Genomic DNA, 26,066 nt, shown 5'->3' on the forward strand with positions numbered 1-26,066 from the left:
CTAATAAATACGTGACTCGTGCCGAGGCACAGATCGGGTGTACGTTTGTGGCTTTATTAGTTGCGGCCGGAAGTGCCGAGACGCGGGAAGACGGTCGAGTAGACTGAAACTTTCGTTGGCTGTGTACCGCTCGGCCTCTCGGCACGAATAATAAGTTCGCGCGCGAGAGAGAAGTTCTTGTGAGATCTCGCAGAAAACGAAATACTTGAGAAACTCGGAACTTCTTTTCCGGAAGACTTGGCGGGAATATGCCACACGGTCGACAAAGCGGAAACACGTTTCGGCGGACCGATGACGCTGGCGCAAAAAAAATTTTCAAACCGGCGCGAAGAAACGCCGTGCGATCCAAACATTTATCTCGCGCCATTAACGGTATCGCGTCAAGTATCAAGAAGTTTTCTATTGTCGGGCTAACTAAATTGCTTAAAAAAAAAAAAAATTACGACTTGAACGATAATTCTAACGGTAAATTATCTTACATTACGTGAAGCACGATTATCTTACATTACGTGAAGCACGTTGCATCAGTGTCGTTTGAATGTTTTCCGCGCAGAGTTCAACTTCTTGGGTTCCCTACGCCGGTTAGCAGGTACGTATACGACAGTCGTACAGTCGTGCAGGTACATATACGTTTCCAGATGTTTGGGGTTCCTCGGAACTTCCAAGTTTCACCGAGCACCGGATTTACCGCAACTTCCCGATTCCCGGCAAGTTTTGGGTTCTCGCAACCCTTCGATGGCAATAATCACATGATGTTAAGAACTGTTGCGTCGCGGTATGAAATTTCATCGAATCTCGGGATATTACAGCATCCACCGCCGAGTACAAGCATCCACGAGATCTCTGCTAAATTAACGCAATAAGATTGACGTCTACGTTTAATTGCGATACGTCAATTAACTAAATAAAAAAACGACAAAATGGCAGGCACTTACGCATCGGAATTATTAAGTTCTTCGGTGGTATCTGAAGGAATTAATTTCGAATCGAAGACGCCGGAGTCGCGTTGTATATATAAAGACCAGCGGAGTAATCGATACTGCTTGTTAGTTCTGCCTCTAACATCAGTAGGTACATATTTACTTGTGTATGACTTCGTGCTTGATGCACCCTTCGTATCGCAGTGTAGTATTGCGTTACTGTACACCTAAATTACCATGTACACGTTTAAGCTTCACCGGATAGCATTGCGCGATATTGGAAATTACATTGACGCGATTCATGTTGATAGAATATAAACCCAAGTTCTATCACCTTCAATAGAATATATTACACGGCGTTACGTTTTCGCGGAATACGATTGCGCTCCCGGGGAGCTTAGATGCAAGATGCTGAAAGGAGATACGGGGCCACTTCACGGCTGCTTCTTTATATTAATAATATTTAAAAGGCGTCGTGTAACAATTCTTAAAACCCTCTCGTTAAATTTTGCAGATAAAATAAGATAAGATAATTAACGTAAAAAAAAGAAAAAAAGAGTTCCGATTAAGATCACTTCGGTAAACGCGAGAAATTACACGGAGGACCACCCGAACTTGATAAAGCCAGCGGCGCGAGGATTTTCGGGAAATAATTTATCATCGTTCCGCCGATTTCAGATTACGGCAGGGAGATCAGGTCGACGGTTAGTCGTTAAAATGGCTCGGCGTGTTACGACGGCTGGCCGAAGGAAAAAAAAAAATCGTTTAACCAGGAGAAATGTGTGCGGACGTGCCGACGGAACTCGGCTTAGAACGACAAGGAGGGCGCGGACCGACGACGAAAAGATGGATGGTGGCGGAAAAAAAAAGGCAACGAAGCGGCGCGTCTGCCGTTGAAAAGCTGAGAATCTCGATTCGAACGCAAACGCTCGAGCGTGCCTGTAAAAAGCACCGCGGAACGACCGGAAATCCTTTGGTCGCGCCATTAACGGTGATTTCTCCTAAGCCCCGACCGATCTTCTTCCCTCGTACCCTCTCATCGTTGTCAACTCCATTTCAGCTCGTCGAACCGTCATTCATCGATCACTCAAAACGCGTTCGAACTTCCATTTACATCGTGCTCGTTCGTCACGTTCAGTAGTAAACTCGATCACTTTACTTCTGTGCTTCTTAATTCCGAACGGATTCATTGATGATATTATTTCGAAAACTGTCGCTTTACGTTTCTTTAAAGAGCTCTATTTCGAGACACTTCGAGCGGAGGTACCTCGCATTTCATTCGGAACGAACGTAGGGAATTCTCTGTGTATATATAATCTACATTTTTCAGATATATCTTCGTGTATATTTTATAAATGATTATGTGAAATGCAAAAGGGGATCGCGATGTGCAGGAGAACGAACGTGAATGATTTCCGACCGCGTTGAAAAAGAGAATCCGAGTAGCGTCGATCGAGGTAAAATGTTATTGTCGCTAATTAATAAATTTTTACCTGTCACTGCTGTAACCGTTCGCAACGATGGTTTGTGCGCTCCTTGGAGAGATTCCGATCTGACGTCCTGGTCCATTCCGAGACCCACCAGTTTCGGATCCTGACGACGACATTTGTCTGCAAAATAAATAGTATTTTAAACAACATGGTAAGCACTTGGCAACAATTCTTTTTCATTTTTCTCTCTGTCTCGAGTGCTCGATTTAACGTACAGGATCTCCCGCTGGTATCGCTATTTTCTTTGACAAGTTCCAATGCAAAAGAGAACCACCGAGTCGTCAAATCGAGCAAAGAATCCCGCGATAGATCTCCCTTTCTGTCTTCCCATCGCATGCGGAGACTAATGGACCGAGGGAAAAAGCGCTCGAAAAGTAACTGGATTTACTAACCTGCGGGCGGAGCACAACTGCTGCCGGCGCAGCTGCAGCGATCGCGGACGATGTCAGAGCGAAGGGTGCAGCTGCGACGGCGGCGGTTTTAAACGTGACGCCGGGGTCCCGTTGCACGACCGCGTTAAAACCGTTGATAGGATCGGCTGGATAGAAGACGACGCGCTGGGAACCGTCGGGCTCGATTAAGCTGTAACTTCCGTGAACTACGTCGCCGTTGCGAGTTTCTTGCTGCGCCTTGCTGCCTTGAAAAGTAGAAGAGTATGCGCTTATAATACTCCCGCGCCAAGTTCTGCGCTACGCGCTCACGGAAAGGCGCGCATTGTCCCGACCAGAGTGTTTTAATTTAAGTTCCCGATGAAGTTCCTCAATTCTAATTCGATGAAGGAACTCGATGAACAGATACAACAAATAGCTGAATTAAGAGATATCGACAGGAATCCACTCCGCGAATTTGAAGCGCACGGAAACGTTGTTTTGGCTTAACTTCCTCTTAATTACAAAGTCCTCTTTAAATCCGGACACTCACGGCGAAATTAGATTTGATTACATGCCCCGTATTGCCGCGCAATTTTTAATTTGAACGACTTTCATTTAATGTAACAACTGTTAATATTTAATTAATAAAATGTTTATAAGTATCGATATCATTAACTAGCTGTGCTCTGCTTTAAGCAAACGATTCACTAATAACATATTTTATTCGATATATTAAACGCGTATAATGTAAAAAAATGTGTAAATAACAAATAAATGTACGTTCGTGTCCACGGTGAATTGAGTTTGAGTTTTGTGGGTTTGCTAAGCCCAGATGACTGCGCGAATCAGTCATCCCCGCGGAATACGAATTATATTGCGGAGACGCACCAGTGAGACCATCTGCCACGCTATATCTGAAGCTATACCGAGGAGAATCGTAGTTTAGGTTCTGATAACCGCTGCAGCTGGATATTGCGCGATAGCTATTGCAGTTGCAACGATCCCGGCGCGGACGACGGCCAATAAAGTGACGAAACAGCCGATAATCTGCGTATCAGAAAAAAAAAATCATTAATTTGATAATTAGAAAAAACTTCGCCTTTGATGAATTTAATAAGTAATTTGCTCAACAAAATGTGGAGTATTACTTTGTAAGACTGTCGCGGCACTCGTTAAACAATTCGGCGTTTTGCCGACTCCAACCGGTGGACTTTATATCAAACGAGAGTCGTCCCCGCATTATGGATGCTGCGTATTCTGTATCTCGCTCTCATCGGGATCATTGCGTTTATTACTATAGGGATTACAGATAATGCGTATCGTATGCCAATAGATTGCAATCTGCGACATATTATATACTGATGAAAATTCCAAAAGCGTCACGTAAAGAGTATGTACATTTATCTGATAAAAAAAGAAAGCTTTCTACTCAAATTAAAATTTCATCTCGAGGAAGAACTAATATTTTCGCGGTAAAATTAAAATCGCATATGAAATCTCTGTCACGGGTTGAATTTCTGTGCCGTATTTATCTTTGATATGCGATATCAATATGCGATGTCGATATCATTTTTACACGTTCTGTAGAAATAATTATATTTCCTGCTATATTGTTATATAACTAGCGCTAAAGAATAGCGGAAAAGAAAAATAAAATGGTTAAAAAATCGCGAGTGTTTCAAATTGATAGGAAGATAGCGAAGAAAGTTATAATATTAACATATAATATTTAATTTTTTAAAATTACTAAAGTTGTGGAGTGGTGAACGACTATATCGTTTAATAATGTCGGTATAAATCAACAATTGGTTGCGACATTAGTAACAAAATCTCATCTTTGATAGTCGAGGGTCATCGGCGGATAAACGGACTTTTGATTAAATATCGTATAACTTTATATAGGTCAAGCAAGTCCAGTAGTAACTCGAGGATCCACTCGAGGAATCATATGCTGAGACTGGTAACTTTATCCACATTAATTCGTGATGCTATCTATAATAAGATATTAAATTCTCCATCTGAAAAAAAAATATCACAATTGTAATATCTGGTGTATAAATGTAAGAAAGAAAATATGGCAAGTATGTATTATTAGGTAACGATTGAAATTAATTTCTACTCGGGTAGGAACTATAAAAGAAACGTGAGCATTATGTAACGTTCTAATAATTCTTAAAGTTTTATCTCTCTTAATTCGGCAGTCAATAAAAGAAAAATTAACGAGATATTAGAATCGATAAAAAGGAGAATATTGGTAGTCCAGACAGGAGCATGCATTGTAATTTAAGGGCGTTGTAATTTTAGAAACTCCAATTTTATTTATTTATTATAAATTTCTTTCGCTGTATCTACACCTTATAGCAATTCGTGCTCATGTAAGACTATAGTCTCTCAAAAAATATACTTTGCGTTTATCATTATATTAAGTTTCGCACGTTTTTCGTATCAACAATATGACTTATTTAATTTTTTTTTTACGTTTATTATCTATGTTCTACAAATTGAAATTTTTTAATTATTTAATCCTTGAAGTAAAGATTTATCGATCATTATTTAAAAAGATTTGGTATGTCAAATAGTGTGATGTTCACACTAGAGATGTGTTACTAAAAAAAAATGATCAGCTACCAAAGCTACGATAGATAAAACCACTGTATAAGTCATTCGTTACGTTTATAGTTGTATTAATTTTTTTGGCTCAAAACGAAGTAACTGTACAACAAAATAACACATATTTTCTGTATCGTCAAAAAGTTCCAATATCTGTGTAGTACAATGTGCAGTAAATGTAAAACGTATTTATCAATATCGCTATGCCATATATTACTTTCTACGAAAAACATCGAAAATAACGACAGTGATGAAAATGGAGAAGGAAAGGTATGAGAGAACACGCGACACAGAGTTGTATGATAAAGAAACACCATTATGATACTTCACATATCCTTCTAACAGTGATTCTCTCTCCTGCAAATACCACACCGACATCCACATAATTCTTATCTCGTCCTCGGGCTTCAATGCGAAAACATATTTATTCCGAATTACAACAATCAGTAAATACAACAGGCGTATTCTTAAAAGTGTAGACCCAGAGCATTTGTAAAAAAATCGCGCAAAACTCGTCTAGATCTGCACACAAGGATACCTTTCTAAATTACATGTCTACAAGCCGCACACGCGGTTGGCACATCGCTGGCCTAGATACTCGACAAGCCTTAATCAGCGCAGCGTGCACAAAGTGTTGTTTCTTCCATCAAATCCTGCAAAAATGGTATCTGCTTGACATATAACTGTCAATTAACATTAGAGGATCGGAGTTTACACGCTATCCCAATTCCAGGGACAACTCTATCTGTTTCTGCTATGTATTTAAACAGCTAAGTTTAATTTAGGCATGGACAAGGACGTAAGCGAGACAGTAAGATCTCGTGTATCTGGACCGTGACACGACTTCGAGTTGAAAGTACAAATGTGAAAAAAAAAATAATAGCGCGCGCCACAATATCGTGTACACTGAAAGACGGATATGGCATTTGCTGTGGCAACGACAGTTAGCATACGTGGCTTCCCTCTCGATCTCCTCCCTCGGCCGCCGAAGACAAGAAAAAAAGTAGTAGAGCGCATTCTCTCAATCTCCTAAAAACGCCATACCAGCCTTACAGCGTACGTTCTCCTTTAAATTTGCATGATGCAAAACAGTAGCTTAAAAATAAAAAGGATTGAGAGTTTATTTTTCACTGAAATATCATGTGTGTGCGTGTGTCTGTTATATTTCTTTTTATCACTGTATCATCGTCATAATTATTAGCATTGTACAGCACTTCTCGGTAAGTGAAAAAGAAACGAAAATTATACGTTGAGAAGTTGTTAATAAGATTAATTGCATTACGTAATATTTATAACAGGCAGCAAGTCATATCTCCATTACATTAATCGCATCTAAAAGTATATATATATATATAGATATATATATATGTATGTAAAAAAAATGGAAATGTCTTTTTTTCAGAGTTTTTCTTTCCTACCCGTCATCTAACAGGCCACACTTCGTGTAATGGAATATATTTTACTTAACTATTCACACGTATAGTTTTCTTTTTTTTTATTATTATTTTAACGCTGTTAGGTATGTTCCCCCGAACGCTTAAATCTCTCAAATAGTCAATTATAATTAATAATTATATATTTTATATAATTATATAATTATAATTACAATAATTCTTTACTTATTAATTGATCATTAATCGATAAATCGATTAGCAAACATGTAACAAAAGCATATTGCACGTTAATCTTAGAGCGGGCGCGTGGATAAATAATTTCAGACTTTATATATTTTCTTCATATTATAATGATACGCGAAAGATATATTATAGTTGAAAGAATCTCATAAACGTTATTTTAGCAAAATAATATTTATAAAAGAATTGCATTTTATAAATGCGACCGCTCGAGGATTAAACTTGTACATAATCTTAAACTACATTTGATTACTGTCGTAATTCTCCAAAAAGCAATGAGATATTCCGTTCCGCAATATTACAAATATATAAAAATAATCTGAAAGTAACATTAAAGCAAATTTATAAAAATTAATCGATTAACGTCCACGATTTCACAAGTGTAAGTTCACTAAATTGGTATATGATATAAAAGAAATAAAAGAAAAAATACAAATTACATTTATATTTGATTTTTACAAGCGTGATTAATTAATCGATTATATACGATACCATTTGCGAAACGGATAACGAATAACAAAAATGAATGTCGATTTACACAATCTGTATCATCGTCATCTAAAAACGCATACGGTTCCTTTGTTTTCTTTAACAAATGCGAATTAGACGTTAATTACGTCATACGACGAATACAATAAGTCAAGCGGGAAATATTAAATAAATTAATGTCTTCATGTATACAATTTGCTCAAATGTATCTCAAAACTCTTCACCGAGAAAACCCTCGACGATTCACGGGTACACTATGCAAAAGTATGCACGCGAAATGAGCAAACTATATTAAATTATATAAAAGTAATTATACAGGCATCTAGTTATATATATCAAACATAAGCGTAATTATAATACATATAACGCTGATTTCTTTTTTTTTATGCTACAATCTTTGTAGTAGTATTGTCCTTATCGAGAAACGTGACAAAGATATTATTATATCTTTCTTAAATATTATCAATTATACAGCATTACCCTGCACTTTTGGTAATACCAAGATTATGGTATTTATAACAATAATTTACTTCAGTGTTATGTGTTATTACAAACTAGATAGACGCTTTAAGCACTTTTTAACGCAGCACGAAATAAATTAATTTCCCCAACTGTTTGCAATCCCTTACTCTAAGCGAGTATAAAATACTCATTGGTATTCATAATTTTAATGGCATTCGGTACTTGGCTGAGAATTCAACGAAATAATAAAATCGTATTTTCTAAATTCGTCATTTGCCTATTATGAAATTTTGATCCAGTTAATTTAGCACATATTATATTCGTTTCTCTCTTCCTTATCACACAACAATAACCGATTCATACGTTCTCTGCAATACCGTACGGTTATTTTTTAGTTCGCCGTGGGGATGCTTTATATTTATTCTCGTTCGAGCATATAATGCATTGATTTTACAAGCTATATGTATCCGTTAATAAGCTATTACAATCGGAACGGCGCGCGCTGTTCAATCGGCGTAGGTTTTCCCTTTCGTGCGGTCGGAGTAATTCCTGACACGGATGTGTCGGAAGCTCCAGAGGGTTTTCTCGATAATTTCGTAGACGGTGGTAGCGGTGTGCTGGATCCACTGGACGGTGTACGTACCCTAAAACAAACAATCGTATGTATATGCGAATGCACATTCAGCAACCACACGCTGTTTTTCAACATCAATAAAACTCAAATACAATTCGACATTGGCACCTTTTTTTTAAGGGATAATATCAGCGAATGAATAAAGGAGACGTGAAAATTTATGAAATAATATCAACGTTTACCTAGCTTGCTTAATGGCTGTTGGTATGTTAGTTGCTGAATTTGTGCACAGGGAACTGCTCCTAGCATTATAAAACAAAACGTTAGTTGAGAAGCTTAAATATAAAATTGTTATAATATGAAAATTTGCAATAAATGCTGCATTGTCTACAATAAATCAAACGATGAAGGAATGCTAATGTAATTAAATAAAGGAAGACGAATTTTGTCGAATATACAAAATAAAGCCATGCGATAGAATGCTTACATAATTTCAGGATCAGATTTTAATGGGAAATAGATAGAACAGAAGCTGTTAAATAATAAAGCTATTAATTGTGCAAAATTCTAAATGCTTTGAAAACGTTCAATAAATGTGAGACGAAAGCGAAAACGGGTTACAATGAAAGCGTCAGTCCAGCCATACCCAGTGGAATCAGTAGAAATTGTAGAATGGTTGCTTTGTGTTGAGTGAGTCGACATATTGCTGGTGGTTGATTGAGGAGATTTAATATCCACCCCCACATATACGGGTATCCTAGAGCGGCTAAGGCATTACCATCGAAACGTTATTTAATTGCTCGAACGATAATATCGCAGTTAATGCACGACAGCAGAATCTTTTTTCGCGTTGTACGAGAAATAAAATAAACGCAGACAGAAATAAAGGAAAAGATGTACAAAATAAAAAATTACAAGAATTAAGAGAAAATAATGATGGACAAATAAACGCAAATGTACCGCGTTGTAACCACGTCCCCATGCCACAAAACACTTTGCAGCTTTCTACTTTGCATTTTGCTACATGTTTCATATCTAAATACATGGCTTCTAATATATAACAGTGCATAACGCAAAATAAAAGCTGCAAAATTAGCTACCCGTAACCAGATTTTTTTTTTTTACATGAAATTGTCGATTCGTTAATTTGCTTTACCTGATAGGTGTTCCGACACCAGTCAGGGTTGGAATGCTCGAAGCTCTATGGATTGAGCCAAACCTAAAAAATGTTGTTAACCACATCTGTTAATATGATTATTCAAATGCTATACCCGGTCGATTAGTAGTGTAAATGTTTTGCGGTTAACACGAAGTGTAGAGGCTCAATCAATTAAGATGTAACTATTATCAAGTCCGCTTTTGTTCCTTCAAATTTAAACATTTAACATTTTACGTGGTATTATATTTACGCGGTATAATTTTAATGTAAGGGAGAAAAATAATTAGGATAAAATAAAATAAAAAAAACTAATAAAAAATTAAAAAAAATAAAAAACAAATTAAAGTAAATTATATCGAACATTTCTCGTAGTCAATATCATCGTTAATATATATATGCACACAATTATAGTTACGTATATCTATTCAAGGCACACTAATGCAAGTTAGTTCACGATCTATCTCAGAGATATTACGAGATAAGTTGATAGGTCTTGAGCGCAGCTACAAACCTGGAGGGTACTCCACTCGCAGGGCTAATTAATCCTGTTGGAGTGCGAGGTCGAGAGCTTGAACCATTCATCGGAGCTGTAAGTTTTCTACCGGATATGCTGTTGTGTCTACTAGACGTTGGAGTATTACCGGAGCCACCCACAATGGTCCTTCGAGGAATGCGACTTGGAGTACCCGAATCGTCTGCTAGATCAGATATAATATTTAAATACTTGTACTAGAAAACATTTTTTAAATATAAAAATCATATGTACCATCCAACGACTGCGTTGATCCGTATCGACTAGGCGGTTTGCTTCCTTGTCTCGACGCGGGTCGGCTACTCGGTCTACTAGTTGGTCGAGAAGCAGGTCTCGATGCTGGCCTGCTAGATGGACGGCTACCACCTTTAAAACATTACAGTATATAATTAAAATTTGTTGTTTTAAAAGTAAAAGCGCTTTTTTTATTTCAAATTCAGAATCTTACCAGGCGTCATGGTAGATCTGTAAGGCGTGCTGGCTTTTCTCGAAATCTTGAAGGAACTTTCGTTGTCGCTAAGGCTGTCAGGCGTGCCGGCGCTCAAAGATGAACGCGAGGCTCGCGATTGACCCATAGGTACGCTGCGAGCACTGCGTTCCCTTACCTAAATCGTGAAAAAGATGATCTGATAAAGTTTACATATAAATCAATACAAGAGCAAAGCTATCATACAACTAATTCGTGTCCAATATAACTATTGGATGAGTAAGATTTCGTATTATGCGTTCTCTGCCGTCTAACGAAAAAATTATTAATAAATTTTAATATAGCTGTGTGCAAGTTATGTCGCGCATTAAGAAACTCTTTAGATATTTCACAAAGATACTAAAGAAAGAAAAGCTGCTGTAATGCAATAGTTTCAATTACTTTGCGCTTCTATAATAAAAATAAAATTAAGCAGTGAGATTGATTGAATAGAAAATACATAGATAAACGTAGCAAATAAAAGCTTTAATTTTCTCTAGATAATTTTTTTTTTTTAATTATATCGATAAATTCGTGAAGTTATATCATCATTAAAAATTTCATAAGCAACATAAGCTTGTGCACAGCCGTGAACTAGTAAAAATATACCGGTCAGCGGTCTATTCTAATCGTTGAAGCTGTTTGAAATATCAACATTAATAAATACAAGATTACTAATACAAGTGTAAAATAAAACAATTACCAGATTGGAAAATAGATAAAGCAAAGTGTCATGCAAAACTTACCACAAGAAGTTGGGAGAGATATAGTAGCTTATGGTGATTCGAGGTATCTCCGATCAATGCCACTACGCACGCAGCAATACAAGACACGACATTCGTTATGCATATCACGTTCAATTAAATTAACTACATATCTCCGATGCGGTTTTTTTTTTTTTATTATTTTACTGTACGAATAAACGCGTGTTTACTGTGGCACTTACTTTGAAAAAAAAAAACTCAATTTTAAATTAAATAGGTAAGAAAGTTCGGTGTTGTTTGACGATAACAATTAATTTCCCGAATGTGAGTAAGGTGCACGTGAAAATCGAGAAGTTGAACCTTGTTATAATTTAACCGGCAGTTTGTTGCTCGATGTTTGTGTTACATTAAAATATGAAATGAGACAGCGAGAGAGAAATTTAATCATGCTCAACATCGACCGACCGAATTTAGAAATTCTATCGAAGGGCAAGGGGGAGGGTCAGGGAATTAAGAGGCGTCCAAATAATTCTGACAGAAAATCAGACACATTTGACGATAAAAAGAAATAAGGAAAGAAAATCAATTCAATGCAGGGTAATGCGTTTGAATGTGACGAGGTGTTGCATTTCGTAATGTAACGTGCAGTGAAGTCTGTCTTGAATAATCTAAAGTCAGGTTTACAGTCAAGGCACGTAAGAGCCTCATTCTATACATTCCCCACAGAAAAATGAGCAGGCGTAAGTAAGACAGAAACAAAGTGACACAAAATACATGATAATGAACTGAAAAAAAAAAAAGACCATTTTCTAAAGCTTCTTTTTTTATCCATTCTCCGTCATATTTTATATTCTTTTTACACACGGCACACACTTATTCCGACATGCACTGACATACAACTTCGTTATGATCGGATGCATATAACACGGAGATTATGAATAATTGCTTATGCTGTCATTAATTATAATTAATTAAAATTATTGCTCATAACTTCCAACATTTATCCATCGTTTAAAAATCTCTATAATAGAAATGTGAATAATAGCAGGGGAGGAAAAGCAAACGCAATGACAGTCCATAAACGCATAATGCATCGTCAATCGACTTTAAGTCGCGTGTCGCGGCCGCACTCAAAATTCAAACTCAAGTGTGTACAGCATCACACGAAAAATAGAAAATTGAGAAAGATTTCGTTATTTACCCAATGATAAGAGGGGGCGTGCATGTGAAGGGGATACGAGCACGGGAGGTCCTCCTTTTGCCTCAAATTCTCAAATATCGGCATCAGCTGGCTCATAAACTCCTCCGCTATACCATAAACGAAAATTTTTAGCTTCCTCATGCAATCGTAGTGGTCCCCTTTTTTTTTTTGCGGAGGCTCACATATGCCAACGAGTGATAATATTCCTGAAACGAACAGCTACTATCTCCGCGCTAAACTGAGATATAAACCCAATGCGTTTCTTCTTCTGAACGATTCACTCGGGTCACAATAATTTTTTTCTTTCAATCTGTGTTAACTTGTCGCTGTAGGATTTCTCAGGAACACAATTCTAGGATTGGAAAGTCTGTTCTTTCCTCGCAGTTGCGGACGAGGGTGAGGAAGGACTTGCGGAGAAAATAGGCAAGAGATTTACGAGATCGCATCTCCTGAGGTCGAACAAAGAGTTCGAGGCGAAGACACAGCCGGTCTGTCCGGCAATTATTTGATAAAATCAAATTGGTTTTTCAATAAAATCGACCAGTGATGAGAGTAGACAAGCGTCATCTGTTTCTAGCTGCTTTCTACATATTCAAACAATGACTGAAAATTGCCATGCTCATGCGAACGTCAAACGACTAAACCGACGAATGACAAAATGTAATTGTATACTTACAGGTATCATCGATGACTGTAAAGTTGTCCAGGTAAGAGAGTACGTGTAACTTAATCTTTCTATTGTGATGCCACGATGGCACTCAACAATCTAACATAAAATTGTACAAGTATTCTACGAATTTAATTTACAAATTAACGGCAGAGACGTAAAAGACACGGCGGGTATGAGTACCGTAAATTGTTGCATCGCGTTGGAAGGATTCCACGGTTGGACCCTGGCTTACCTTGGTGATCGGTCCAGCATTCGTGGAGGACATTTGCGTACGCTGCAACGTCGAGGTCGGGCTCGGCTTGGACCGGAAGGCTGTCATAGTTTGGCTAACACCGTCCGCCAGGATAAATTGCTCCCGCAGCTCGATATTCGTTCTTCCCTTGGCTACAGTGTGTTGCGTGCACGCAGTTAAGGAAAAGGCGTTTCGGGGATGCCGAGGTAGTAGAGAAGGTGCCAGAGAGAGTTTATACAAGAAAACAGAGAGCAGGAATGGATGACGTCGAGATGAGATAACGAACGCGAGAATGTGTTAGTTTAACAAGAAAAAAAAAGAAATAAAAATGAAAGCGAAAACGAGTGTAAAAATATCGGAACGGCAACATCCGGAACGATAGTCATGAGTTGTATGAAGCGAAGGGTGTAACAAAATATATATATATATATATGTATATATATTTTTTTTACAGATTTACAATATCAAGGCATGCGAGTTAATGAGCAGCGGCAATAATGAACAGGAGAAGTAGTTTTGAGAAAAAGAAAAAATAAAGACAAAAATGTTTCACGGTATGCGTGCGTGTTTTTGAATGTATGCATGTATGCACAGAATGTGTGGCGTATCCAAGTGTTTATGTGTCATGGAAAAAAAGAAAAAACAGCGCATTTAGAATTATATAATAAAAAAGTTTTGTTATCGTAAAATCAAATATTCTTGAAAGTATAAACTTATTAAAATAATTCACTCGAATCAATTTTCAAGATCACCATAAATATTACATAAATAAAATTTAGTTGATACAGCCACTATAAATATGTTGCCACTGACTCAATACTGATTTTGGGTGCTTAGGATATTCGTATAAAATGTACGATTGACGATAAAATTTATTTTATACTTACTCTTTTACAATAAATAATATATAAATAAAAACATGATAATTTAAGTTCGTCGCTATCGTACATTTTATGATATACCTACGCAATCAATGAATACAAAGAGCATCTCAGAATGTCTTTCCAATGAAAAAAAAAAAAGTTTATACAATAACTACTTTCATTCGTTATAAATTATCCTGTATTTTTTTAATTTTTACGAAGTAAGACATTCTTAGAACTCAATATATAAGAAAAGTCTTTTAGGATTGTACACATAACCATGCTAAAAGAAACCAATGTACTTTGATTTTATTACCTTTTAAAAATGGACTAAAAAAAAAGGTTATAATGTAATCATATATGCGAAACTCATCTCCCACTATTACAGATTACAAAAACAATTTAAAATTTACTATACATGCATTGGTTATCTCCTAGCAAGGATATTAAAAGTTCTACAAAAGACACATCAAAATTGCAGATCAAGTATTATAAATCAATTAATAAAATAATCACATTAAATATTATAAAAATAAAAAAGTTTTACGTAAAAAGTAATCATAAAATAAAAGATAAACTAGCTAACATAAACCATTCACCAAAACTAAGAAAAGAATATATGTAACACGAGGAAAAGAAAGCAAAAGTACACTACGTTTTAGTAATGTCCTGCAATACTATAAACACTCTTTGAGCATTATTAAAGGCACTTTTTTTTTCAATAATTAAAATTAGCGCAGTAACGTTAATTTCTGAGCAATTTTTTTACCTTACCCAAATTGTAATTGCCAATATTTAATCATTTCGTATAATACAACCGTATACGCATGTATATATAGACATACTTAACAAAAAGGCAACATTTCAAAAGATTCGAACAAGCTAATACGATCATGCACCAAATGCTGGGATGTCACCTTCATGGTCTATACTGCAGTAATAGCTACTAATATGCATCTCGGACATATAAATGTCGAAATTACATACTCCAACGCAATTGGAACAAGTTCAATTTAATAGTGAAGGAAATTTCGTTCGATGTATAGACCATGAACGAATTATGTGCACGTAAAACAGTTCTCACCGAGCGGACACCAACCCTCATGTTGTTCCGGTTTGTTAGGATCCGGTATTGGCATTAGAAAAACTTAACGAATTAATCACGTTTCGAGAGACAGAATCAATTACAAAGAGCGAGAATTCATGCATGCGTCGCGATTTAAAATTTTTTAAGTTTACAAAAACACATTCGATAAAAAAGAAAAACGTAAAAAAATAAGAAAAAAATGAAAGAAACAGAAATGTTAGTTGTAAAGTTAGACGTACGGGAATGTAAGGAGGATTAATGGACAAGTAAGGAACAGTTATTATGTTAATGTTAGTACAATTGTTAACAAGACGTTAAATATGCCTACTATAATATTACCTTCTACCTACTCATGAAATTGTAGTATACCAGAAAAAGTTCTCTGATAGAACTAATGATTATCTCAAGACTGACATTCCGAAACTGACGAATTTACCATTGACCATTGGAAAAAAGGCGGAAAAGAAATAAATAAATAAAAAAATACAGAGAAAGTTAGAAAAAAAAAACATCTTTTACGCTGTTCGATGATATACGATTAAATTAATTATCATGCACAGTGTAAATAGCGTAAACGTAAGGTACAATATAAAAAAAAATAACCGGAATTAATCCTTTTACCCATTAATCGACAGCCAACGAAATAAATCAATATACATGTACCGGAAAACTTGTTACTATATAAGCAAAAAGCAATAAAAACAGCGATTGTGTACACTACTCTCAATTTTTCTTTAAATGTTAAATTAACAATGAGTTGCATTTCAATTCAAGTTAATGACAATGTTATGACACCTCAGGAGTCGAAATCGTATACAGCACACATACATATTTTTAGTTAGTTCCATCGGAATATAGAGTATGTGAACAGTTATGAAGTAAATCGCGACATTCAGGTACGTTTCCGTTAATGATAATGAATTCTTAAATGATACTACATTCCTACGTTTAATGCAAAGTAATATTGATTAACATGAAGTAAGAACGATGGAAACAAAAACCAAACGTTAACATTGTTATAATAACCAATACTAAAGAGCGTCGTATTCGATTATTAGAAATATCGAAATTAAACGGGAACACAAGTTTAATTGCCTCTTAGGAAAAAGGATAAAAAGAAGGAAACAGTACCATAGAAAATTTGTTTTAAGTTTCTGTAAAATTGCTTGCAGTTATAAAGCAACTTTACCTTACAAACTTGTTTTGCATTAATCCAGTATAGTTCACTCAATTGCAAGTCGTTGGATTAATTTTTTTTAATATTTTCTTTTTCTTTTACTATTGATAATAAAAAGGTTTATAAATTGAGTATACGGTTATGCAATTTATCTCAACCTATTCTCAGATCGCCTAAATATATCACGCAGATTAAAAATTTGTAATGAGTACTTACCGCGGCATGGATCGTTCTTCAGAAGGAATTCATCTAACGCTACCCAGCCTCCGCCGACGCGTACCATGACAGTAGAGCGCAAAATTCGAACCAATCGCAGCTTCTGACTGTCACCAAACTGTAATTTTGCAGTTATTATAATTAAAATTATAACACATCATTAATATTAACATATGTAATCGCAAATAAAAATCAAATGCCAAACGGTTTATCAAATCGATACAATAATATACATACTCTGTATTTTCCTTCGCCAACTTGGAAAACACGGAACTTTTGGCGACAAGTGCACAGCATGACCAGCCGTTTAACTTCGTCGTGTATCTTGTCTGTGTCGTTATAGGTTCGTCGTTCTTCCCAATCGGGTCGTAAAGCGGCGATGAACTCTTTCCAATCTATTAACCCTTCACCGTGACGATCGAAAAGATCAGCAACAGCGCCCATTTCCAAACGAGAAGTCTCGAATTCTATAAATTTAACAATTATAATAGTAGAAAATAAATACTGTAGTTTAAATAATAAATAATATGATAAGTACTTGTATTCATAATTCCTTGAATGAAATCCTCTCTTGGTATAAGTCCATCATTATTTTTATCCATCTTCCTGAATAAGTCCGTCAATCTCGATTTCTTATGATTCATGAATTTCAGGAACTGTAATTAAAAAATTAATACTGCGTATTTAAACAAAATTTGTGATAACTGGCGGAATTATAATTAGATTTTTATTTTTATCGAAAGTAAAAGAGAGAGATAAAGTTATTGTAAATCTTACCCGTTTGCGCCAATCTTCCCAGCTAAAGTTAGCCACGCGATCCAGCTCCTGAATGTAATTATATTTATCCTGCAAACGACGTTGCCGTTCCCATGCCAGCATCCAAACGTGACGCCATTTGTCCCAGAGAAGCTTAACTCTCGGGCTGCGGAATTCAGGCTCGGCTCCTTTACTGTTTGTAAGACGAAAAATATTAGATATATTTACGTACACAATATAAATGCATATCTTAGATATATAAATAAAAAAATATAAGATGTCATCTTAATTAAGGCAACTAATCACCGAAATAACTTGATAGAAATGTATTGAGAGTTACGACAGAATATTTGTAAAAATAAAGAACTTGGCAGCAAGTTCAAATGCAAATGTCGCATCTGAAATCCCAAAACTTCACACTATCATGACAAGACAAACAACTGCGTAAACGAAACAGTTTATCAAACCCAACCACATCCCGCATAAAAAAAAAAAAAAAAAAAACAAGAATCCCATTACCGAACCATTACTAAGTTGTATATGTTGAGTAGATTAGGTACGAGTAATGCCTGTTTGATTCGGATGAAAAATATAAAATGTAGAATGAACTGAAATAAAACTAAATATAACGAACCTTCCTTTGGGTGGAAATCGAGGGCCGATGTGAGGCAATGTAAGATCTGGCGTTCTGTCACGACCTGGGCTGCCTCGGCTAAACAGGAACATGCGTCACGTCACTCAAACATTCTCTACTAAATAAGGTTTCTATAAAACGTTCTTCTTTCATACAGCTTTTTGGTTTATAAATTGTTTTTGTTTATGTAAATACTAAATTATAAAAATGTAAAATTTAATTAAAAATTTTATCGAGTAAAAACTTACAATTTTTATATACGTACGTGTAAAAATTATATTTAATAAATATTTTAAAAACCTAGTCATATTTTGTTTAAATAGAGATTGTTAATTATAATGATGTTTAAGCTACGTATATGCATATGATTTAAAGTATAACACAAAATATAAAATGTGAGTTTGTAAAACAGTGCAATGTACAGTGAGTTAACGAATATTGCAGTAACAAAAAGAAAATAAATAAGTGAACACAATTAAATTCTAAATTTCTTGTTGCTAAATATTGTGAAATTATTGTGCGTATTAGAATTATCGTGTGATGAAAATGTTGTGTCTTGAATATTAAAAAAACGTACAATAACAAACGCATACATTTCTACTGAAAACGCACATTTTAAACACAGAACGCTGCACTACAAAAAAATAAGACTACGGTAATAAAATTGTAGATAATATTTGCAATGTTATAATGAACAACGCACCTTTGTTTACGAGGCTGAGACTGCTCATGCTCGTTATCCTGATAGAGATCCTTACTGAAATTCCATTGCAAAAGCAACATGCACAATTATACACACATACAAAACAATATATAAAAAAATTATTTAATCAACTGCAAGCATATAGCAGACAGATTCTCTCAAACATAATGTTCTATTTCTAAAATTGCAATGTGCACAGTGAAATTTGTGAAATAAATCAAATAAATAAATGCACAAACATAATTTTAACACACATATGAGCAGAAAGCAAATAAAGCTTAACAATTTGAATAACGAAGCGTAACAAAATATAATACTGTGTATCTATTACATCACATAGCATTCATTACTTCATAAAACAAAAAAAATTTTAATCGTTCCAATAAATTGTACAAATAAATTTTTGATAAATACGTACGTAGGCGCTGGTGATCTGACTTTCGATATTTTTCTCGTATCCTTTATCGGCTTGATTTGCCGAGCCTTGCACACACGATCAACTTCGTTTTGTCTTCGACTGGTATTCTCCATAAATTCTCTATGATCTGCGATAAGCATTTCGAGCGTGGGCCTGTCATCGGGCAAAGGTTCTACTTCTAAGGCATTCAAAGTATTCTCCAAACCATCAAGCCAAGCTAATAATTCCTCAAGAAGATTATCAAGATCCTACAAAAATAAAAATATCTGTAATATCATATTTTTATATAAAAAAAAAAATGCGAATATATATGATATAATAGAAACCTGTAGTCCCTGCATATGATTTTCCAATCTTTGATTCCTTTGGTAGGCCCATGTCGCCACTTCTTCCCATCTAGACTGAATAATTGTAATCCAGTGTTTAATAACTGCTGCGCCATCAGGATGCGCTTTTCCAAGAATAATATGTGCCAACTCTAGCGTGTTGTCTTTTTCAATTTCTTTAGTCTGTAACTCGCGGAGGAATCTCTGATGCTCCATTAATTGATTTCTGCTGTCCTGCTCGTCTTCTGGCAATGGTCCGGCGAATCGTAGTTTCATTTCCGCATCGCTTAACCATTCTAGCAACACGTGAACGGCTTTGTGAAGTCGTTCTGCTTCTCTGAGGGCTTCTTCTAATAATCTTGATTTTTTCGTCGATAGATTGGTTACTCTGTCCCAAAGGCTATTTAATTCGGATAACTGTGATCTAATCATCGAAGCGTCTTCAATAGAAGCTTTGGATTCCAACTCACGACCGGTCTTAATAACGGATTCCATTTGTGAGGCGCGTGACTCTAGATCTATTTCGAAAGTCTTGTGTTGCTCGACTAAATTCGTAACTGTATCTAAATCACCGTAAAGTGGTCCAGGGTTGGCAAGATATTTTTCAGTCTTACTTAACCATTCCAGCAATGCCTGAATCGCATCTTTGAATTGACCGGAGAATAATAATGCTTCTTCAAGTTTTCTTTGCCGGTCCACGCATTTACCACACACTGTAGTCCATTTATTTTTCAATTCATTTAAAAGTTCTCTTAAGGCAGGTTCATCAGACTTCGGTGCTTTATCTTTCAATGTTTTGCCGTTCTTCATGGTGTTATCATACGTGCTCTGTTTAACACTCAAAGCTTTTTGTACCTCACGATGTCTGTTAAGGCGCGATTTAATTTTGTCGGGATCGTTACCGCCAAGTCCATCGGCGGCGACTTCGTCTAATGTTCTCTCAGTTTCATCCAACCAGTTCATCAAATTCGACCAGCTATCGTGGAATTCTCTAGCCTCTTTGTAACCGTGATCTAAAGCCCTCGTTCTCTCGGCTGATTTAGAAACAACTCGCTCCCATCTATGTTGCACGCTTACGAGTAAGTTTCTTATAAGAATTACGTCTTGTTTTTGAGAGAAATATTTGAGATGAGTTCCTTTCTTATCGAGATTCAACATAGTTTCGCGATGTACACCGACGTCTTTTTGGAATGCTTTGTGTTCTTCGATTTGTTGAAGTATAGTTTCCATGACTCTTGAGACCGGTTTAAGATTTGTGAGAATCTTTTCGGCGTTGGTCAACCAATCAACAAAAGCTTGTAATGCGTCATGGAACTCCGTGGCCTCCTTCAGAGCAATTTCCAACTTTATCTTTTTATCGCTGGCGCGCGAAAGTACATTATCCCATTTTTGCTTCAACGTTCGTAAATTGTGATTTAATCCACCGGCGCTGGTCGTGTCAGCTTTCTTCAGGTATTCCTGCCCTTGTTGCAACACCGTTTCAACTTTCGGACGATTCTGTTCCAGCTCGTTGTAAACTTCCATAAAGCGTTCCAGTTGTTCGGACGCGGTCTCGGGCAATCCGCCAACCGGTTTAGAAGCTACTATCATGTTATCCACATCGCTCAACCACGACAGCAGGTCCTGTATCTCGGCGGTGAAGGACTGCGCTTCTCGCAAAGCATCTTCGAGTTCTCGTTGGCGATCAGCAGCACGTTGCAATAAATCTCGCCAACGACGATTCAGAGTGCCGAGTTTATCGGCTGTCGTGGAGGCTTCCGTAGTACCTTTGCCATCCTCAATTAATTGTCGTCCAGCATCGTTAAGAGTGTCAACGCTCGTCTGATGAGCTTGTATGTCGTTCACTAAAACTTTCAGCTTAGCCAATTCGACTTCGATCACTTGTGGATCACCTGCAACTGGTTTGAGGTTATCTAACGTTCTGTCAGTTTTCTCGATCCATACTAATAGCTCGTCAAGAGCGTGTTGGAATTGACCGAGACGTAACAACGCGTTTTCAAGTAATCGCTGCCTCTCCACTAAACCTCTCAGTAATCCATCCCATCGTTTGTTCACGGCACCGAGTGGTTCTTTGATAGCTGCCGCTTGTTCAGAAGACGTTCTTTCCGTTAATTCGGCCGCTTGCCTAAATACGAAAAAAAAAAAAATAAATAAATAAAAATTAAAAAATTAAAAAGTATTTTATTATTTTTTAACAACGTAATATACAGAATATTTGAAATAAAGTGTCTTCAAATAGCTGCAGGTAGATAATGAGAATACAAGACAAAAAATCAAGTAAGATTTGCAAAATAATATTTAATTTTTCGTCTTTTATTCTCATTGTCACTCGCAATTATTTTAAGGAACACTTTATGTCAAACGCCCTGTATAAAAAACGTATGTGTATTCAAACCACATAACACGAAACCACATCTACAAGGAGGACGGGTGTAAAACTTTCAACATGTTTAACTACCGGAGGAATTAATATCAACTGGATATTAATCACTGCCGTTTCCATATTATTTCTATATATAATATATAAATGAATGAATGATATTATCGTCTACGAATTATCGTAGACGTTCTTTCCGTTAATTCGGCCGCTTACCTAAATACGAAAAAAAAAAAAAATTAATTAATTAATTAATTAATTAAAAAGTGTTTTATTATTTTTTAACAACGTAATATACAAAATATTTGACATAAAGTGTCTTCAAATAGCTGCAGGTAGATAATGACAATAAAAGACAAAAAATCAAGTATAAGTTTCGCAAAATAATATTTAATTTTTCGTCTTTTATTCTCATTGTCACTCGCAATTATTTAAAGGGATACTTTATGTAAAACGCCCTGTATAAAAAACGTATGTGTATTCGAACCACACAACACGAAACCACATCTACAAGGAGGACGGGTGTAAAACTTTTAACGTGTTTAACTACCGGAGGAATTAATATCAACTGAATATTAATTACTGCCGTTTCAATATTATTTCTATATATAATATATAATTTAATGAACGATATTATCGTCTACGAATTCTCGTAGATTGATCACTTAATTTACCGATACATGCGGCTGAATAATTGTCTCGAGGTAATATAATGGGCAGGATTTGATTAAATGTTTAACGTAAATTGTTAAAAGGGTAACAAAATTATTAAATTAAACGAGGGAAAATAAACACGTTCAAAATAATATAAAGCCATGCTCTAACTACCAGTGACAACACAGAGAGAGATTGACTTGCCTTGTTAAACTCCTATGTTCGGGAACCGGCGCAGAAAAATAAAAGTCGGGATTAGAAATTTTTACATTTTTTTTTTGTAAATCACTCATCGCAAATAATTTTCGGGTGAAAGTTGCACAAAGGGGACAATGCTGTGCACTGAACTCTTTGTAACGCCGTTAACATGTAGATTTAATTATCATACAAAAATTTTAATTTTTACCTGTTCAACGCCTCGACCTTCACCATGTGCGGATCCACTTCAGCCTTGAAATTAGCCAGCTGTTTGATCTGCTTCTTCACTTCATCGATGTCGCTGCCAAGCGGGCCCATCTCTGCGAATCTATCCTCGGCTTCCTGCAAGAACTCCAACAAGTTTTGCAACGTTTCGTGGAACTCCATCGCCTTTTCCATAGCGTCGATTAAATTCTCTTCACGTCTGGCGTACAGAGCGGTGACGTTGTCCCAAGCTTGATCCAAATCTTCGATGTGCTTTCGCACTTCAGGTTTGTCCGGCTCGCCGCACAAGCCCATTAATTCGTGTCCCGATGTTCGGACTTGCTCGACATCTGGCTTCGTCTGATCGATCTCTTGTCGAATTTCTTGCAACGCCACTTGCTGTTGTTGAATGGCCGCTGGTTGTGCCGCCGGTGGTGCCTGTCCGGCCAGCGCGTCCTGCAGTTCTCTTAAAGTTGTCATAACTCCATTTAGCTCGGCCCAGAATTTTTCGGCGACGGCTAAAGTATCGTCTAAAGTGTGTCCGCGATCGGTCGTGGCTTTTTGCACGTCGGTCCATAATCTGTTGAGCTGAGCCAGCTTGCGTTTGATGTCGTTTACTGCCGGATCAGCTCTGTTACCAGCTTTAAGAATCACGTCATCCGCCGCTTTTTTAACGGCCGCGTAAGCTTCGGATCTCTGAGCGAGGTCATCTGCCAAAGCAGCGTTCTCTTCCATTTGATCGCGTAAACGAGGCGGATGGGCACTAATCGGTTCGGCACCGTTCACCTGATCGGCAGTAGAAGACAGCGCGCGCAGCATACCTTCCAGTTTATCGGAGAATTGAGAAGATTCTTGCAATGCTTGTTCCAAGGCCTGTTGCCGGCCTCTTAACTCAGCTCTTAATGCCGCATAACGAGCGTTATCATTATCCAAAATGTCTTGCACTTTTATACCTTCTTCTTCGTTGCACAACTTGATAAGTGCCTCACCAGTCTTGTTAAGTTTTTCTACTAGAGGTTTATGCTCGTTAATACTTTGTATGAGAAGTTCGTTCTTATCCTGTTGCGCAGCTATTAAATCGGGTCGCAAAGCGGGCATAGGTAACATAGCAACTTGTTGTTCAGCTTCTTCGAGCCAGCTGACTAATCCAGCATGAGTATCACGAAGATGTTCCGCCAACGGTAGAGCTTGCTCGAGAGCTCCGAGTCTATCCGTTGATAAAGCTGATACAATTTCCATCGTTTCGCGCAAATCTTCCATTTTATCTCTGATTGTAGACGTGTCTTCATGCTGAGCATTCTCGCGTATCACTTTTTTCGCAGTTGAAATAACGTCACGAACTCTACCCTTTTGACTCGATATATCATCGTTGAGTGCTTTATGTTCTTTTAATTGCACTCTAATAATTTCGGGTTCACTGCTAGGTGGTTCGGCCTCTCGCAGCTGATTATCGACTTCTCTAAACCAGTCAAGAAGATCGTCGATATCACCAATCACTTCCAAGGAACGCTGCTTACTCAACTGAATTCTTTCCGCCTTTCTCTGAATTTGTTCGGCAATCGCATCAAATCGTCTATTGTCTCTCGTTACAAGACCTTCAATGGTTGCAGCACCTTCTCCCGGCGACATTTGACACAGTTGTGGACCCACCGCGTTAATTTTGTCTAAAACGGGCCTGTATTCAGATATTTCCATTTCAAGTCGAATAATTTCTTCCTCTCGAGGTTCAGCGGACTGCAAAGCTGTTTCTGCACCCTGCATCCAATCCATCAAACGATTATGGTTATCGTGGAATTGTTGCACAAGTGGTAAAGATTCCTGAGCATGTTTCAAAAGATCAGAGCCACGCGTGACGAGATCGTTAAACCGTCGTTGTAGAGAATCCAGTTTATCCTTTAATTGAAGCGCTTCGTCACTCGAGATATGTTTCATTAATTCTAAACCTGAATCCACAGTACTATCAACTTCCGTTTGTCGTGTGGATACTTCTTCTGTAAGATCCGCTAAATCTTCCATTTGTTGTAAAAGCTTTTCCGTATGTACAGCCAAAATGCGATATTTTGACAATCGAATTTCCATATTTTCCATCCATGCTTGCAAATCTTGATAAGTGAGTACAAGATGACGTAATCCTTGTCTCGAACGTTGCAGTAAACTACCGAGAGCTTCGGATCGTTCAACCAAAGCCGCGTATCTATCTGCTGCATCTTGTAACTTATCGGCTAACGTAGCAGCTTCGTCTTCTCCTACCAGCGACATAAGTTGACTAGCTATTTCCGTGAGTTCACTGAAATCTGGTGTCTTCGAGATAATGTCTTCATGAAGTATGTCGTGCTCTTTAACACGCTGCTGTATTTTTTCCTCGTCGGTCGGGACTAACTCCATATCTCTTACTTTCTTTTCTGTTTTATCTAACCAAATAGCAAGAGGTACTAATTTATCTTGGAATCGTTTCGCTACTGCCATTGCTTGTTCAAGAGCATCCATTCTCTCTGCAGCGCTTTCCGTTAAATTATCGAATCTACCTATTAGATCATTCAATTGCTTCTCAATAATCTTACGTTCCTTGGGATCGGCGTCAGCAGCTACCTCTCGCCCCATATTGTAAAGAGAAGTCATGGAATTTTGACGATCCAGCAGCATTTTCTTTAAGAATTTCTGTTCTTGCAATTGCGCCTTCACAACTTTGTAATCTGAAGATGGTGGTTTTTGATTTGAAACCATCTCCTCTGTATCGGTCAACCATTTCGCTAAGCCATCTAAAGCCTCTTGGAACTTGCCCGACTGTAATAATCCAACATCCAATCTGCGATCGCGCTCGTTCAGCTAAAACCAAATAATTATTAATTAAATAATTAAATAACATTTTATTCATGTATGTATACATAATATTAAAATAAATTTATTCATATTTAAATACAAATTAAAAATAATAAATT

At 36.8% G+C, this 26,066-nt stretch overlaps 1 protein-coding gene and 1 pseudogene across 28 annotated transcripts in view; both read right to left on the reverse strand.

Annotated features, from left to right (window-relative positions):
* Positions 1–950: 950 nt before the first annotated feature.
* Positions 951–3,843, reverse strand: LOC139101200 (larval cuticle protein A2B-like; annotated as a pseudogene).
* A 1,954-nt stretch (positions 3,844–5,797) lies between these two features.
* Positions 5,798–26,066, reverse strand: part of Shot (dystonin-like protein short stop) — a 91,514-nt gene continuing 71,245 nt past the window's right edge. For 11 of the 28 annotated variants that reach the window (XM_070654142.1, XM_070654141.1, XM_070654149.1 and 8 more), the window contains 19 exons: positions 23,132–25,953; positions 22,930–22,941; positions 19,695–21,819; positions 19,369–19,616; positions 18,951–19,004; positions 18,248–18,325; positions 17,635–17,806; positions 17,396–17,513; positions 17,095–17,324; positions 16,858–16,975; positions 15,462–15,524; positions 13,515–13,666; positions 10,690–10,846; positions 10,476–10,607; positions 10,221–10,404; positions 9,707–9,769; positions 9,197–9,316; positions 8,793–8,852; positions 5,798–8,620 (listed from right to left, as the gene is read on the reverse strand). In XM_070654142.1, the coding sequence (XP_070510243.1) occupies positions 8,458–8,620; positions 8,793–8,852; positions 9,197–9,316; positions 9,707–9,769; positions 10,221–10,404; positions 10,476–10,607; positions 10,690–10,846; positions 13,515–13,666; positions 15,462–15,524; positions 16,858–16,975; positions 17,095–17,324; positions 17,396–17,513; positions 17,635–17,806; positions 18,248–18,325; positions 18,951–19,004; positions 19,369–19,616; positions 19,695–21,819; positions 22,930–22,941; positions 23,132–25,953 (7,071 nt within the window). In that variant the 3' untranslated portion in view covers positions 5,798–8,457. Of the gene's footprint in view, positions 8,621–8,792; positions 8,853–9,196; positions 9,317–9,706; positions 9,770–10,220; positions 10,408–10,475; positions 10,608–10,689; positions 10,847–12,612; positions 12,720–13,514; positions 13,667–15,461; positions 15,525–16,857; positions 16,976–17,094; positions 17,325–17,395; positions 17,514–17,634; positions 17,807–18,247; positions 18,326–18,950; positions 19,005–19,368; positions 19,617–19,694; positions 21,820–22,929; positions 22,942–23,131; positions 25,954–26,066 lie in introns of all 28 variants that reach the window. The other 17 variants (XM_070654158.1, XM_070654155.1, XM_070654156.1 and 14 more) reach the window with 6 other exon arrangements.

Source organism: Cardiocondyla obscurior, linkage group LG03 (genome assembly GCF_019399895.1).
Source record: "Cardiocondyla obscurior isolate alpha-2009 linkage group LG03, Cobs3.1, whole genome shotgun sequence".
NCBI lineage: Eukaryota > Metazoa > Arthropoda > Insecta > Hymenoptera > Formicidae > Cardiocondyla > Cardiocondyla obscurior.